Here is a 14,967-nt window from a genome sequence, read left to right on the forward strand (position 1 = left end):
TCAAACTTAACCATTTGGAAAGGGGAAAGGCAAATATAATGGGTCATTTATCAAATTTGGTCCATTAGATAAAAAGTTATGCTAAACTAAAATAAAAAATAATTCATTTTCTGAGATTGCTCGAAAACGTCAAAAATAGACCCAACAAATTTGGATAGAGGCATGTTTACACAGAGCACGAGTCATTGTTTGAGTCTTAAAAATAACTCTAAAAGAATTAATTTTCAATAGAAAAATAATACAAAACTTTAAGCTGAACAAGAAAAATTTCCTTCAAAAGCTCTAACGCCTTGGTAAACCAAAAACAATTCCACTACGATCCATGGCTTTGCTGGCGAAAGCAAAACTGATGTTGACTCGAGGGGTCAAAAACAGTACTTTTAGGCCTGGTTTTGGGATAAATTGGGTTAAAAGTACCATAATTTACGAAATCCTGTTAGAGTCAAGGTGTCATTAGATTTTTATCGAGACCAGTGGAAGGCCTTCTGATGTACTTCTAGGTTAGCTCTCACATTCCAAGGATGTACAATATTGCGATTTGGAAAAACACTTTGACGCAAGAGGGGGAGGGAAGAATCTTAAAAGGGGGATTATTTTATCTATATTTATGGATTTTTCGGTCGTTCAATGATTGATTTTAAAGATAGCTAACCTTGTGGTGCGAGATCGAAACCTTCTTGACTGGACAATGCTTGTTGATTGGTTATCCAGATGTATGATTCGCCGGTCAAATCCAAAGCGCGCGCTGTTCGAAACACTGTTACTGCATCTTCAGCACTGTAAAGGAGAAATAGATTTTTAGCATGCGCTGTTTGAGTAGCCTATATTAGACGTCACGGCTTTTTTCCTACACAGTAACGTCTATTCCAATTTCCGACTCTTTCGAATGATTGGAGCCTAGGTTTTCGAGCTCCAAACATTCAATTTTTGACGTCACTTTAAACTTTCGAAGTTCTTGCAGTAAGAGAAAAGATCGAAGTTACGTCACAACACTCGATAGGTTTCTATTTTTCGAAAATCGTCAAAGTGGAACTCGCTAAGAAACGGAATGGAAAATCGCTATTTTTGGTGAGGTGCTCGCTAGTGTTTGAAACCGTTTTAAAATGGTAACTAAGTCCACTTAATTTAAGAGTGCACTAGTTCTTATTTTGCTTGCAATGGTTCCACTTTGGTAAATAATATATGATGTAAATTGAAGAGGGAAAATGAACTTTTTGAACTAGCTAAAAATAGGTAAAAAAACCCCTGTTTTTCCTCTTTTTTAACTTTAAGTTTTTTAGTAAGAAAATATAGACCGAAATAAATCCTAAAGAAAAGTAAATTTACTGACGTTACGACTAAAGAGTGTAGCGCGTGTTGTTAAAAGTTCTGTTGATATCGTTTGCTTACTCATCAATTCTAATTTACAAGCTTTTTCACATTGAATTGACACGGATGTGGAGAAAGTCTGGTCAGAAAGAGGAAAAGAAAAACAATTGTTTGTTTATTCAGCACAATATAACAATAGGAAGACACTGTCCCGATATGAAATATGTGTCTGATATGAAACGGGAACACTTATGTAAGAACAAAACCTTTAAAGGTGGAAGTTGGACCGGAACCTGGGGGAGGGGGACACTTAGGAAAAATTGGGCGTCTCGTACGTGCCGCTGGTCAGGGTCCTGCTCTGAAGATATAAGATATCTGACATGGTCTCAAATTTACTGATTTCCGAGATGTGTATCTGATAGTGTCGACTTTTTTTAATTTTTGACAATTTTCAGCGTGGAAATGGGAAAAATTTTCGAATTTGCCAAATATTCATATCTGACAGGGTCCATTTTTCAAACTCCAGTCGTACGTCCCCGTTGGCCGTCAAGGTCAGTGCCCCCTTCCGAGGACCGGAATATATTAGTAAAAAAAAGTCAGATGTATTCAGTAATTTGATGATTTGATATCACTGGTAGGAGTTTAAACATAGAAATCTGTTATCAAGGTCAGAACGACTTTTTACACCAGAAAAAGATCCCTCATGACAATATTTTAGACAAATTTCGAAACTTCAAAAGTCAAACTGTCAAAAAAAGAAAAAAATCCCGAAAGTTGGAACATGTTGCAGAAACTTTGCTAAAAACAGGAAAAATCATCCATCTTAGCAAAACTAGTAACAAAAGTAACAGGGGAAAACAGTTTAGAGAATAACTTACGATCATATTGTTTATTTATAAAAACATTCAAAATTTTTAAAGCCTTTGAATGTTCTTAACTTTTTGTGATTTATTTTCTTAACTTAGGTTTTTTAAGAGTCCGCAAAGCCTTAATATTTTGGGTATCGAAGCCTTATGTCCTTATATACTTTGTTCTTGTGAAAAAAAAACTTGAATGTGCAAAATACAATTAGTTACAAAGGTTCTGGTCACCACTTATGCTTCGAACGGAAAATACGGCAATAAATTGCCTTATTGTCGAAAACAAAACTACATGACCATATGGGTTGATCAATATTCCTCTTTGTTGATATCACTGAGTGAACAAAACTTGTGTTTAAGATTCTAAATATAAATAAAACTAAAAAACAAAAATAAACTTTTATATTTACTGATGCATTATTTAAAGGGTATGTCACAAGCCAGAAATGAAAAATAGAGAAAAAACGTATGGCAGTTACGATACCCTTATGTAAACAACCGATGTCCTTATCTCTTTTAAAATTTGTTAGAGTTGAATCATTGATTGGAAAGTGGCAAGTAAAACCAAGATTATTGCATACAGTAATTAAACCGAACGGACTTAGTTAAAGACAAAGCGAGTTCATGCATCCGAGTAATTGATCAAAATATCCCCTAACGAATTTCTACGTGCGCCAGATTTATACCGCGCAAAGGCTCTTGGGTAATGAGAAGCTGGTTTCTAAATTAGAGAAAAGAAAATCCTGATTTTCAAATTTTGATTTGTGAAAGAGCGGATTTTCAATTGGCCAAAAAAGCACTCTCGTGTATTGTCTTGATACAATCAAAAGCTGTTGTCCTTCGCCAATTGGTCTATTAAGAATTTATTAAAACTTTATAAAAATTTTCCCGAAAATGGCCGAAACCACGAAAATCGGGAAATTTTCAGTTTTCAAGAGTTTGTAAACATCAAGTATGATTTCAAGATTTCATGATGTGTGCATTGTTAGATTCTTGAGCTGCGCAAATCTTTTTCTTATCGGCAAAAGATTGAAAGAGTCGAATCACTCAAATAAAATAGGTTACCTTTCACGTCATACATAGACAAACTGAGCTAAATTTAAAAAAATGTTGAAACCATGTGACTGTTGATTAGAAAATCCCAGTAAGACGGTTGGATTATTTTTTACCATGAAACCTTTATGCAAAGTCCTAAATATATTCTCTAGCTTACGTTAATGAAAGTTTTTTCTCCTCTTGAAAGGTTTTCCGTGTTATGCAACCTAACGGTGACGATATTGGAAACTTTCAATTTCAATTTCATTTTCTGGCGTTTTCAAAAATATCTGAACACAATTTATGAAGGTGGAGGATCTACTGTTTTTGACTTTGTTTTGAATATTGTGTTAAATTTCCTTTTTTCAGATTCTTCCGTCCAAATAATATGTTATATAGGGAAAGCCCCTTTAGAAGATCCGTTTCAAGCTCAAGTTAAAGTTATGTATCAAAACATGGCGAACACTAAACACAATTTTCATGTAGCTTTCTTGAATTCATAGTTTCATCTGATGATTTATTTTCAATCGCCTGACGCGGTGGCAAAAAGCTAAATGTGTTAATGTGTCAACAAAAAATGAAATGTTATAACGACCTTTACGTATTTCGGGCTACTATGTAACAAAATTTCTGCTCTTTTAAGTAATTTCTCTTATCAAGGTTTAACCCTTTCCAAAAAGGTTGAAGACATCACCTTTAGTTGTCGCTCATTTACATTGAGCTTAATAGGGGGGGTTTCAGGGGGTACCCGATTCCGCAATTCCGCCATTTTTTCTCCAATTTCCGTCAAACCGTCTTAAATTGAACCAAAATTCCGTCACCGATAATTCCTTTGAAATTCAATATTTTTGTCGAAAATTCCGCAAATTTTGAATATCTTTTACCAATTCCGAAATTCCGCAAATTTTTTTGCTAAATTCCGTTTTTCCGCACTAAAATTGTCTAATTTTCCGTCTCCGTCAGAGAACACAATTTCCGTAATTTTCGCCAAATTCCGCCACTCCGTCCGAAAAAAGGGCCGATTCCGCTCCTCCGCCAACCATGAAACCCCCCCTTAATATTTCGATAAGATTGAGAAATTAAATAAAAACGAAGATAGTGAAGCAATTGTGAAATATCTATTTTCTTGTCAGGGGGGTTGTACTAAGGGGATATTAATATTTTTATTACCATATGTGCTATACTATGTTATATAACATCATTAAAAATAACTCTTATTACACGTGTGATATAGGGAGTAATATATAATACAAGTATTATAGGTCCGCGTTATACACGGCACAGAATGCAAAAGCACATGGTGGTAAGCACGTGGAAAGAAGATACTCTAATTAAACTATTTCACTGATACCTTTGTAGTTTTCCAATCCCTTTAAACTTGTTAAATTTCCGATAACACTCCATTTTTCTTGTTCATTTTTAATTGATAACAACAAGGGTCGCTTTTTATTTTCATCTGCTACGCTTATTCGTCTAACATGTTATATAACATTATTAAAAATAACTCTTATTACACGTGTGATATAGGTGTAGTATATAGTACAAGTATTATAGGTCCGCGTTATACACGGCACAGAATGCAAAAGCACATGGTGGTAAGCACGTGGAAAGATTTTGACCTTTAAAAAGGTTCTAGATCAATAAAATAACTTCAGTATGATATTTTTGACAATAACAAATATCTTTCAAACATTTTTTTTGTATCTTACAGTAATATAGGCTGACCTGTGTCAATGAAGTGTGACCTGTGACACAGCTGTTGACCTGGGACCTGCCTTTTCCAACTAGCCGAATGAAAAGTGTTTGAAATCTCAAGTTAAAATAGAGGAGAAGAAGTGACATCACTTTAAAAAAAACGCAATGGGATATTCAGATTAAAGTTCTTGACTTCACGTTACAATCGATCAACCCGATAAACAGATCGATGAAAATCATATATTTTCGCGAACATACATCTTTATTTCATAAGTTTTAGGTTTAAAGAATGTTGGTTCTTAAAATGTTCTTGTTTTCACCATTTTAGTGCATTTTTGTGCTATAGTATTTTGGCGCAAAGCCTTGAAATGTGGTCATCATGTTATTATATAGTTCGTTCTCATAAGAAAACGTGCAATAGGTAAGTCCTGGGGAGTAAAAATATTCCAATTTAATCTTAACACCCCTGTGTCTTGCTGGGACCCCAGCCCAACTGGAAAATTTCGCAAAAACTTCGTCCCGATGGAAAAAAACCCTGATATTTCAGCCCCACTAGGAAATTACCATCCCCACTGGGTTTTTTAACCTTGAAACAATAGAATTTCTATCCCCATTGAGATTTCAATAGGAGTTTTTATCCCTACTGAGGAAAAATGTTCCACCGGGTCTGTGAGACAAGGGTGTATTTTAAATCGATTCATACAGTTTTCTCCCTCAAAAGCAAATTGATAGTAATCGAAATTTTAAGCGACATCTTTGGATCAAGAGGAAAGAAAATACTCCTCGTACCACGAATAACTTAATAAACTAGTGACCTCTCGGGCTACTGTAAGTGTTTTGAAAAATGTACGGCTTGAAAGCAAAGAAAACGTTAGATTTTAGACACGAAGAACAATGGGGCCTAAAATGTTTAAAACAAGAACAATTTAAGAACAATACTGACATATTGGAATGTCTGAATTTTTAGCAAATTAAAGGTTTCTGCTTAGATATAAGAACAATTTGGCCGTCCCTCAATGAATTACATCATTCAGTTCATGCATCTTGGGATTTACTTTCATCAAGATGGTGCAAAATAGGAGAAGGAAAATATTTTCTGTTTTTTTTTTTGTGGGATTTAAGATTCTATTTTCTTCCATATTAAACAAAGAAAAAAGGATATTTCATATTTCAATTTTTTTATCAAACGGGAACTACCTCTTAAACCATTGCCCATTTTCCCAAATTCAAGTCAAATTTTTTGGAATTTTGACCTTTCAATAACAGAATATGCAAACCTCTTTGGTCTTAAAATTGATTTATTTATCTCATGGTATTTACATTTATTTGCAACAATTGAAATAGACAAAAAGAAAGGGAAATCGCTACCGCTAACTAACAATTGAGGCCAAGGTATCGCGAGATGAGATCTCAAAAATATCTTCAACTACTGTAGAAGTAGAGTCTCTTTACCTATAAGGTAAAAATCACAATTGTCTGATAATCATATGTCAGTTCCTTTTTTCAGATTCTTCCGTCCAAATAATATGTTATATAGGGAAAGCCCCTTTAGAAGATCCGTTTCAAACTCAAGTATATGTAGCGAAACATGGCGAACACTAATCACAATTTTCATGTAGCTTATCTTAAATTCATAGTTTCATCTGATGATTTATTTTCAATCGCTTGATGCGGTGGCAAAAAGCTAAATGTGTTAATGTGTCAACAAAAAATGAAATGTTATAACGACCTTTACGTATTTCGGGCTACTATGTAACAAAATTTCTGCTCTTTTAAGTAATTTCTCTTATCAAGGTTTAACCCTTTCCAAAAAGGTTGAAGACATCAACTTTAGTTGTCGCTCATTTACAATGAGCTTAATAGGGCTTAATATTTCGATATGATTGAGAAATTAAATAAAAACGAAGATAGTGAAGCAATTGTGAAACAGCTATTTTCTTGTCAGGGGGCTGTACTAAGGTGATATTAATATTTTTATTACCATATGTGCTATACTATGTTATATAACATCATTAAAAATAACTCTTATTACACGTGTAATATAGGGAGTAATATATGAGATGAGGATGAGGGACGAGAATTCCTTATTGGATTGCTTCTTTGTCGTTTCTATTGTAAACTGTTCATAATAGAAATCCATCTCTGTCCCCTTGAGTGTTCTGTTTTTAAAAGAAAAATGAAGCAGACAAAGTAGTCATGCAGTACGTCTGCACATATTTTGCTATGATGTTCCCGCTTTTCATCAAAATAATATTTGCAGAAGATACCCCAAAAGCTTCCTTATAAATGAAATCTAATTTTATCAGCGTGTGTTATGAATTTGAGAAGCTTTCATGATTCCTCTTTAAAAATTTCGGATGTAAATATTTTGACAAATATTGTTTCCATTGACTTGAAAAATTTTCCATAACCAGACATACCAACTCACTATCTGAAAATATCAGTTAGAAAGTGAGGCACCCCGCGGTGTAGCGCGGTATTTCAAATAAAAAAGTGCTATTTATAATCTTACAGAAGAAATTTCTTATAATTTTACAATGAAAACAATGTCTTTCACTTTTTAAAATTATCATTCACCGATGTTTTACAGACCCTCTTGATAATGAGAAGTTTTTAATCGTGAAGGCATAGTTCGGACCCCCCCCACCCCTTTCTTAAGGGGGGATGACACCTTCCAAAAAAGTGAGGAAGGGGGGGGGTCAGAAATTTTCATTAAAAAGGGAGGGATAGCAAGGAGGGGGGGATCGTTTAAGAAGGGGGGGGGCTTACATATATTGTAGATTATTTTCCAGCACTGTTATGAAATTTGGTCTGCATGAAAGGAAATTCTTTATTTTCACTAAAAAGTGGTATTATATTTGCCAGATTTAATTTTTCTTTACTGTGTTCTTCCCTTTTTACCATAAAAAATTTAGCCCGAAACCCTTGGGGGATAGGTATTTTTAAAGGTTGAGGGGATGCCAAGAAGGGGTGGGGGTCATTTAAGAAGGGGGATCAGACCCCTTCCCGCACTATGGAAGGATAAATGCAGCAGCAGAATCATTGGTAAAAGGAAATCCAAATTTCACGAGTTTGTAATTAAAAAAGTTAAATTTCATATCAAATTTTAATGCTAGGGTACAGAGATAGAACAAGGTTTTTTCAAATGTGCGTTTTCCAGATCCGCTATTACATATCCCTATCCAAACCCATCTCCATTGGAATTTTTTAACCTTGGAGCAATAGAATTTCTATCCCCATTGAGATTTCAATAAGATTCTATTTTCTTCCATATTAAACAAAGAAAAAAGGATATTTGATATTTCAATGTTTTCATCCAACGGGAACTACCTCTTAAACCATTGCCCATTTTCCCAAATTCAAGTCTAATTTTTTGGAATTTTTACCTTTCAATAACAGAATATGCAAACTTCTTCGGTCTTAAAATTGATTTATTTATTTCATGGTATTTACATTTATTTACAACAATTGAAATAGACGAAAAGAAAGGGAAACCGCTACCGCTAACTAACAATTGAGGCCAAGGTATCGCGAGATGAGATCTCAAAAATATCTTCAACTACTGTAAAAGTAGAGTCTCTTTACCTATAAGGTAAAAATCACAATTGTCTGATAATCATATGTCAGTTTTAATGCATACGCAAAAGGTATATCGCTGTTTACAGTATTTTCTTATAATCAAACATTGACGACAAGGAAGTAACTGTGAAACATCTCTTTGAAGTCGAGCAAAACTAACTTTATCAACCAACAAAACGGAAACGACATCCAAGCAAACACTTTTCAAAGAACTCATTCCGTCGAAAAAATTTCTTCCGGTTGTAAGACAGGTGACTGCGGACATCTAAGGTACCGGCATTTCCCTGGTTTATAATTATAGCTCCATTTTTGGCGGTCCGTTAAAAGGTAAAGGTTGGGACAACTGTTTGTGTTGATTGGTAATTTCTCTTTGGGCGGTTTCAATAAAAGTTTCGTTTCTTCACCGATCTGTTTGGGCGCTACGTATCTCAAAGTCAAGGGCGGACGCCCTGGGTTTTCCTTATTCATGAATTCTTTAACTCTATCGTGTATGATAAAACGTTTATTTTCTTCAACGCGTGAAGCGACGTGCGCAAAAGAAGTGTGAAGTTCAGTTGTGGTCTTCGATCGGGAACGTTGACGTCGGGACGCTTCTTCGTCAGCGATAACCGAACTTGATCGTTGTCGGCGTTGTGAAATTCTCGGTAACGTCGAATGTTTACGAGAATGATTTTCAGTTTCACCATCTGAAGTCTCGTTTGTTGTCGTTTGTTCTTCATCTCCACCGAGCATAAAACGAGCGGGTGATCGTTGCCGAGTGATATCGGGCATGCGTGGAGCTCCTAAAGAAGACATCCTGCGCGATGTTGATCTCGATACACGTTGACTTCTTCTAGATACAGTTATACTCTGTATTGTTGACCTCTTATTCGAAGCGTAGTTCCTTATAACTGGTAAAGTTTGCATTTTCTTGTTTATCAAATGACGAGATGATGAAATAACAACTCTATTGTTATTGTCCCTCAATAACGCGCTGTTTCGTGAAATAAGACACTCCAATACTCCACTCCAACAAATAGCTTATATGCTCTCTAGTATCTCACCAACAAAAACAGTGCCTACTTCAAAAAAAGTAAAACCTTATCAGAAAGTCTTATCCCTAATGAAAGTGTTTCTCAGTTCACTTCTTAACAAGCGCCTCTCGAGTGACTGTCACCCTCTTACATTTGCGAAAGACACAGTATTTTTCACATCTATAATAATAACCTCTATCTTTTGTGAGAATTGATAGGGTCATATAGTGTTACAGTTACCAGTCTTCCCTTCAAAACAAAAGAAAATGATTTTTTTTGGTCAATATTGACTTACAAGTTTGTCATACACAAAAGATTTCTTTCACATTTCATCAACTTTGAACTTCAGTTTCCCCTTTCAAAATCGTAAGTTTAGTAAAAAACAAACATCATAACATTTTGCGATGCCTGTTGATTGTGTAAATCTATTATCAACCAATCAGATTTTAAAAAGCTTGAAAGAGTAAAGAAGAAATAAAAATGGTCGATTGCGAAAATACTTTACATAGTTGCGCAAATATTTGAAATGATAGTTTATATAATCATTTTGCAGTGGGCGGAATTTCGCATTAAGGGGCGTTGAACACCCAAGGATGTCATTCTACGATAAAAACCTATTGGCCCACGATCTTGAATATCTTGGCACGCATCCTCATCCCCCTTTTACGTAAACAAACTCGCAGGAAATGTGCCATGTATATTTTGACGTCAAAATACCACGGTATAAGAGCACTATAAGATTTTACGTTTTTCATTTGTTATGGATTATAAATTCTTAACATTCTTTAGAAGTGTTTTTCTATCGTATTTTCTCGTTCCCTTTTTTTACCTCCAAAAAAAGTTCAATAAGGTCCAAAAGGATTATACTTTAAGAAAGAGAGAGAGGGTAATCAGTCGATCACAATCAATCCATTTTGTATAATGCTAAGGTTTGGAAAATTCTGCCTAAGGATGTTCGAAAAAAAAAACCGGTAACTTTAGTTCAAGAAATCTGGATACATACTAGGTCAAACATCAGGTCACAAAAGCTTTTATTGATTTTAACAATACAGCAATCTTATTACTAAACCCCAGAGACCTAACCTGGTCTACCCAGGCAAATGTTTGTATTACAGAGCAGGTCAAATGACCTTTAAATGTAACCTTTTTTGGCCTTCACAATGCAGTGCAGTGGATTTTTTCAAAACCTCAAATGTTTAATATTTCAATGGTCCTTCCCTAACCTACACTTCCTGGAAGTGGGATGGGAACAATCTTCCATAGATTTAAAATACCAGAGATTTAAAGTGCGATCAAGTGGTTTTGACGCCGTGAAAAAAGCGTGTCAGTAACACATAATATTTTTGAACTTGTAATATGAATCTACAAATTTGTTTGACAGTTTCAAATCATTTTTCAAGTTATATTTATACACTAAAAGCTGGCAGGAAAATCATAAATGATTTTACACATGTGTGTAGTTTTATCTTCAACATGATTTTTCCGAACCGGCTTTTCTATCCGTACCTTCTTGAGCTTGATCGCAAAAGTGAAGATCGAGTTACTACTTTACACATGGTACGAAATAGGCTTTGCAGACTGTAAAATGGACAATTTTTCATGGAAATGGACAAAAATGCTCACAAAATTAAGAACATTTTTGGGCTTTAAACTCAAAAAGTTAAAAAGGTTTCAACAATTTTGGATGTTCTTATAAAAAAAAGTGTAATATGCTTCTAGAACTTCTTCAAATGGGGTTTTTACTTGGCTTGAAAAACAGCAAATCTTACAGGGAATAGGTTTCATAATTGCACAAGGGAAAAATGTATCTTTTTGACAGAAATACAACCAAATAAGAGAACAGTTGTTTCATTTCGAGACTCCTACATTATTGCAAGGTGGATGGACTAGCAACTTTCGAATTCTGATCATCATTCACAAGACTCAAATTTACGGGGTACAGTATCCACAGACGGTGACAAAAACGACGGACAAACACTCTGATGTAACTTTAATATTAAAGTATCATTTTCAGTAATATTCTTTCAATCGATTACATTGGTATCCATTTTACCACACACCTATTTTCCATTTATAGTTGACGCTCTCTAATTCGATTTTCGAGGGAAATCAGATTTTCATCGAATAAGGAACCGCATTGGATAGTAGAGCGTCAACAGTATACAGCTGTCCATATGGTGTATCGGATGAAACCAAGTACATCCTTGTTTTACAGGAACAATTTTATAAGAACAATTTTATAAGAACAACCAGGCTGGAACCCGCTAAATATGAGAACAGTTTAAGAAGAACTAAGTAAGGAATGACAAAGTATTTATCATAGTTTAGAACAGAATATGTATAATAATTGGGGATCAAAGGTTCTCAAATTAAGAAGGACAAAAAAAAAGAATCATGACAGTTAAGATTTCAAAGGGAAATTAATACGTGATACTGATAAGTGCTGACGTTGTGAAACGTGTCACGTTTATCCCTTCCCAATCCCCTCCCATCAACATTTCACATTCCTCTTTTTATTTCCCTTTTTCAAAGAGATATGATCTTATAACAAACTATTCTTCGAGAATTAATATTTCGAAACCATCTAAATCTGGATCATCGATTTCCCGAAAAAATTCATTCCGCGATCAAAAGGATTATCCGAATGTTCCCAATGACGTAGTATCAATAAACTCTATGCTTATCTGGACATCGATATTGGATTAACTTTGTAATATATACCGCATTTTAGTCCGCCTTACAAATTACACGTCTTTTTATAAGAACAGCAAAATTTTTTGAAACCTTTAGAGTACATAAAGCCTTAAAAACTTGTTCTTAATATTTTCGCCAGCGAAGCCTTATGTTCTTATATAGTTTGTTCTTATAAAAAAACATATTGGAAACATTCTCGGAATTTATAAGTGGATTTCTTGAATCATTTACAATCAGCAATATTGAAGTCTTAATCCGCATTCAGAAATCAGAAATCGCTTTTTTACTTGGCCTAGAAATCTAAGCTAGTTTTATGGAAATATAAAACCGTGAATATAGGAAAATCTTTAAATTGCCGCTAATGATCAACTGCCGTAAGCCGCATCTTAGTTTTGTTGTTTCGATTTTAGTTTACCGTATTACTTCGAATAAACGCCCGAGGGCGTTTATTTAATTTTTTCGATTTTAGGAGGGACGTTTATTCAAGGGGGTGTTTAAAAGAAGGGGGCGTTTATTAAATTATTTTAGTCTTAAGTAGAATATTTAGAGCAAATGTACCTTTTGTTTTAGTTCTTTATCAGGATTTTAGTGCAAAATTTCTGTGATTCAACGACTAAAACTGCATCGAAAACTGCTCTGCTTACAAGAAATGACTAAAATCTTCCTTTTCAAACCCAATCAACACTGGTATTAAAGTATTAAAGTCACAAGTTTCTAATAAACGCGTTTATTAAATAATTTTCCTTTTAGGAGGGGCGTTTATTCGAGGGGGGGGGGGCGTTTATTCGAAGTAATACAGTATGTAATTCAAGTTTCCTCATTTTTGAGCAAAGCTTGTTAAAAGACACGAAAGATCATTAAAACTTAAAATAGTTTTAGATATCTAGACTGAAACTTTGTCGCCCTTTTCGAGGGAAAACGTCAGCTGCTACGATTGGGCAGCATCTACGGGTGCTATGTTATTTAAATTGGACAACCATTTCTATGAAAATGGACAAAAGTAAACGATCTGGAAGCTTCACCTAACTCTAAAGAAAGAATTAACTGATTTGCTTTACCGTAATCAAGGAACTTGCCGTAACATAATGTGTTCAGGCGGATTTTCTAATCCTACTCACAGACGCGGGTTTGAAATATCTTCTTGCATTAAAGAAGGCATACTATTCCAACTTGCTCCCCCTTTCAGATTTCGATGGAGCCCACTTGCAAGAGGATAAAGAGAAAGTTGAAATTTCTTCCTGGTTTTCCTATTTGCAAAGTTTTAACTCTTACAGAGGTATGCCAATTGGACTTCAGATTGTTTACCCCAGTAATGCCGGAGAGAGTGTGTTCTAAAGAAAATAGATCAAATGAACTTTTTCCCTCGTTAATTTAGAGCTCATTTAGATCATTCATAAAATTTGAGAACCTTAAAAGGGAAGGTTTTGCATTGTAAATCTGTGAAAAAAGAATACAGATTGATCTCAACAGAGCGAGTTAAAAGTTTAATAATAGCTATAAGAATTATTATCCAGGGGTTATCTCCTTATAAGGTGCTCTGTTAAAAACCACAAAAAAGAAAAAAGAATACCTCGGATCTTAATAATATCAAAATTATCACCTCAATTTCGAAATAACAATCTGACCTTGACGCGTATGGATGGAAAAGCAAGCTTGTTAAAAAATCTTTTCCAGCTTATACTAAGTGCTCTTCTCTCGAATAAGTTGGCTTTGACTTAACAGAATCTTTGGAAAATTTATTATCCTATCTTTTTAAGTGAGGGTGAATAAACTAAAACCAGTCTAAAACCCCCTGGAAATTTTAAAACAAATTCTTACCCCCTGGAAAAATGAAAAACCACTCCTTTAGACCCCCTAGAAATTCTTCTCGGATTACTCCCCCTGGAAATGTTCGTCCAACTCCTGTATATTTTAGAATGATCCCACCTACAAAGTTAAGAATATCTAAGATGAAATACCATTCTTATAAAAAGAGCATGTATTCAAGTGTCAACGGTCTTTAAAAATTTTGGATGTTCAGATAAAAAAAATCTCGTATCAAAATAAGATCAAAACTGAAATTATAACAATTTGAAACGATTCTATGGAAAAAAATTCAATTTTTCATGAATATATATTTCTTATAAGGGTTCTTATATAACTTATATATTTCTTATATAAGGGTTAAAGCTCTTATCAAAAAGTTCGCAGAAGCGCCATCCGTTACTTGGCTTTCAACACCTTGTGTATCAGAACTTGCTACATTTTGTTGAAGACGATGTCCTAATAACGCGGATTGGACATTACAGTAAAGAGAGATAAGTGAAGAAGCAGTATAACAAGGTGCAGTATGCAAAAGTGTATCAAATGAGACGCGAGAAAGACTTCAACTATTAAGCGTTTTCTTACACATATGAAAAAAAACATTTTTTTAGAAAAAAGAAAAATAAATTTAGAATTTAGCTCTACCTTGGTATAATAGAGCACTTTGTCACCACAAATTACTAATGTTGTTGTTGAAAAAAAGAATTATAAAATAAATAAATCAACATTTTAGATCCTTTCTTGCACATTAAGCTAAACTTTTAAAAATTTCACAGTTTATGAAAGCAAAGCATTACAAAGCATTTTTAAACAAAAGAAAAGTACCTTTTGCCGTAACTTACATAACTTACATAACTTTTGACTTCTTTTGTTTTCATCATGAATATTCCTAATTTTTTGATGAAAATCATCCCGAAATATTTTTATCAGGATTTTAGTGCAAAATTTCTTTGATTCAACGACTAAAACTGCATCGAAAA

General features: G+C 34.2%; 1 protein-coding gene across 1 annotated transcript in view; it reads right to left on the reverse strand.

Annotated features, from left to right (window-relative positions):
• Positions 1 to 14,967, reverse strand: part of LOC136798404 (glutamate receptor ionotropic, NMDA 1-like) — a 40,836-nt gene that overhangs the window by 10,896 nt on the left and 14,973 nt on the right. Inside the window, exon 4 of the mRNA XM_067055014.1 lies at positions 653 to 777. Within this exon, the coding sequence (XP_066911115.1) occupies positions 653 to 777 (125 nt within the window). The remainder of the gene's footprint in view (positions 1 to 652; positions 778 to 14,967) is intronic.

Source organism: Clytia hemisphaerica, unplaced genomic scaffold (genome assembly GCF_902728285.1).
Source record: "Clytia hemisphaerica strain Z4C2 unplaced genomic scaffold, Clytia hemisphaerica genome assembly, whole genome shotgun sequence".
Lineage (NCBI taxonomy): Eukaryota > Metazoa > Cnidaria > Hydrozoa > Leptothecata > Clytiidae > Clytia > Clytia hemisphaerica.